The sequence below is a fragment of the Frankliniella occidentalis genome, unplaced genomic scaffold, assembly GCF_000697945.3.
Source record: "Frankliniella occidentalis isolate FOCC.00 unplaced genomic scaffold, Focc_3.1 Scaffold1988, whole genome shotgun sequence".
NCBI classification, from domain to species: domain Eukaryota; kingdom Metazoa; phylum Arthropoda; class Insecta; order Thysanoptera; family Thripidae; genus Frankliniella; species Frankliniella occidentalis.
The window spans coordinates 11,174-14,105 of record NW_026269082.1 but is presented as its reverse complement, the minus strand read 5'-3'; the positions used below and the strand labels follow the sequence as shown (position 1 = coordinate 14,105).

General features: G+C 60.5%; 1 protein-coding gene across 1 annotated transcript; it reads right to left on the bottom strand.

The window, feature by feature from the left end:
- Window positions 1-712: 712 nt before the first annotated feature.
- Window positions 713-2,696, bottom strand: LOC113209164 (uncharacterized). The gene is made up of 2 exons (XM_026426555.2): window positions 2,393-2,696; window positions 713-2,290 (listed from the first exon to the last, which is right to left on the bottom strand). The coding sequence occupies exon 2, from the start codon at window positions 2,285-2,287 to the stop codon at window positions 914-916; it is 1,374 nt and encodes a 457-aa protein (XP_026282340.1). The 5' UTR covers window positions 2,288-2,290; window positions 2,393-2,696; the 3' UTR covers window positions 713-913.
- Between the last annotated feature and the right edge of the window lie 236 nt (window positions 2,697-2,932).

Genomic DNA, 2,932 nt, shown 5'->3' with positions numbered 1-2,932 from the left:
GGCGTGGCGCGGCGCGGCCAGGAACGCGAATTAGGCCTACGGGGCGTTCGCAGTGCCAAGCTGTTTAATTGTTATTGCCCGGGAGAGACGGCGGAGGGGCGCCGGGCAAGAACCGTCGTTATTTGGGGTGGAAGTGGCGGCGGCGGTGGCTCCCGGCGCGACGAGCAGCCCGTCTGCTTATCAGGGGCAGCGGAATGTGAACGGCCTCGCCCCGCCGCGCGCCCCGCCCCAGCGCAGCCGGGCGCGGCTCAAACCAGAGCGAAATTGTGTGGTCGCGACGCGACTGGGGTGGGCCCGGTGCCCGCGGGGAACCGTAGCCGCGGGGCGCGGGGGTAAGAAACACGGCCGCCGGGGCCTTATTGTCCGGCCTGCCCGCCGCCGCCCTGCATGGCGTCACGCCGCCACGCGCGACCCGTAAGCACGTGACCAAGCCCGTCGTCAACTATTCCGCATAAAATACCGTTAAACTCGGCCTACACGACGACGCTGGAGCGGGAATAAAATGCCCTCACTATTTTAAGGGAGTGTGATTACGAAAATTCGCCCCTAAGGCGCCATGGCTCCTGCGAACCCCAGTGAGTTTGAGTTAGAAGCGCATTTACGAAACACACACGTTATGCTGTCTATGGAGGAATTAAAGCCTATACAGTAGTACTTTTCCCCTTGATTTGAGGCAAGTTCTATGAATGTCTTTGAAATGAATGAAGTGATATGTCAATAACTTTATTTATTCTTAAGAAAACCACTAAACTCATTCAGAAATACAATTCAAAAGAACACCTACTACAATGGCCGTAGATCAACTTAAAATTTCTAAAATTGCCATGTATCTTACGCCCGATCACCTTCATTACAAATTAGAACGTTGGGTTTATTTTTGCCGCGGTCTCAGCTTCATTCTCATGTGTGATGTTTAGTCAACCAGCCGAGGAATAGTGGTCCATTCACCGGCTTTCCTTACTTTGTTTCCCCACACCTCTCGGTGGCAGCCCTTCTTACACCAGTCGCAAAGCTTACAGAAGTAGGCTAACCGCACTTTTAGCTCCAGCGAAGGGTTCTTGGACAAGACGGTCACCACCAAGTCCGAGTGCAAACAGTGGTGGGCACATCTTGGATCTTTCAGTTCTCCGTGGTACAGCTCCAGGGTCCGCAGGGCCGGGTTCGTCTCGGGCGTGATGGCCAGCAGCACCTCGCGAGATGTCATGCCCACCGTCAGCTTCTTCAAGGCCGGCATCAGTGGCAGGGCCCTGCTTAACGGCAGCATCTGGCGCACTGGCATGTCTGGGTAACAATAGCCATAGCCTTGGACCTCCAACGACTCGACAGAGGACGGTCCGGAGGACACTAGGGCCAGGACCAGGTCGTCGCCGACGACGTCGCCACCACCCTCGACGTAGTACTTCAGGCTGACCGCGCGCAGCTGCTTCGTGCGGTGCAGGAACTCCGCGGCCGCCGGCACGGCAGGTTGCCCTTTAGGCCCCACCAACAGGCACACCTCCCGCAGCGACTCGCAAGCTGCCACGGCCTCCAGTCCCGCGATGAGGGGGCACCCGAGGAGCGAACGGAGGTTCGGCATGCCTGCGAGCAGGGAGGCCAGCTTCGTAGGCGAAGAGAGGGTCGGTGCCACCGTTTGCGAGCCGAATGGGAACAGTTCATAGTAGAAATTTACGGCCTCGATGGTAGGGGCGTGGGCGGCCATCACGAACTCGCAGAACGGGATCAACTCTGGCCTGAGGTGGCTCTGGAACACCTTCACAGACGCGCACGGCGGCTGTGGGCGCAAGTGCGGCGCGGGGCGCACGGCGCCCGCCTCGTCCAGGATGTTGACCGTAAGCGCCTCCAGGCCGGAGGTGTACGCCGCCGTCCACAGAAGTGTGAAGTAAGCGTCACCCTCCTTCCTGTCCGGATGGAACTTGACAGTGAGCTCCCTCAGCCGGCCGAGCGCCTCCTGGTTCCTGATGATCATCGCGGCGTGCAGCAAACGATCACGGGGGGCGTTTCTACCCACATGCAGACTCAGCGATGAGACGGCGCACCTCGTAGCGCTGTAAAGCTGCAGTTCTTTATCGCGGCACGGGAAGTCAATGATCAAAGTTCCCAGACACGGCGCGAAACGCAGCACACGCCCGTAAGAGGACTTGTCGCAGTCTACGGTTTGGCGTCGCCACACGTGCGGGTGCAGCGCCAGCTCACCGATCCTCTTGCACACGAGGCGGCAGGCGAGCAGGTCCGGCACGCCCAGGTAGCTCATCACCTCCAGCAGCACGTCGTCCGGCAGCTCCTCCATGACCTGCAAGGATGCGACAGGTGGTATACAGTAGTGTTTCGGGGAAATAGCGGGGACCAGGACGCTGGGGCAGCCAAAGCGTGCGTCCTACCCTGCGAAACCTACCTCGTATGGAGAGGAGATACTCGGCCTGGACCACGACTTCGCCTGACTATGCTGGGGCGTATACCGCTTGACGTCACGACGGCTATGTCCCAGCCCGAGGGTGGACGCACGACGACGACGACGACGACGACTGAGTCTGGCAGGAGGAGACGCGTCACGCGTGTCTCGCGGCTGGCTCGACGACTGACTGGAACTGAGCTGGTCTGCACTCGAGCTCAGTCGAGCTCGATGCTCTGGGACCGGCGCCGGGATGAGCCGAGCAGCTCGATTGCTGATGGCTGGCCGCTGGCCCTGGCCGGCGGATGTGCCCTGCCTTGCCTCGCGCTGGATTTTCCACGGATGCGGCGTCGGGCGTTGGTCGGACGGCTGGGCCTGCCCCCGGCTAACCCGAGCCGGGGCGGCCGGGGCTCTCCCAGGAGGAGGGCCTGTCCTCTGCCCCTCTCTTCGTTTCGGGGTACTACTGAACATCGGTGTGCCCTTTGCCTGTTTCAGAGATTTATATAGGGGTGGGTCGTTAGAGCCCGGGGGCGCCGACGATTG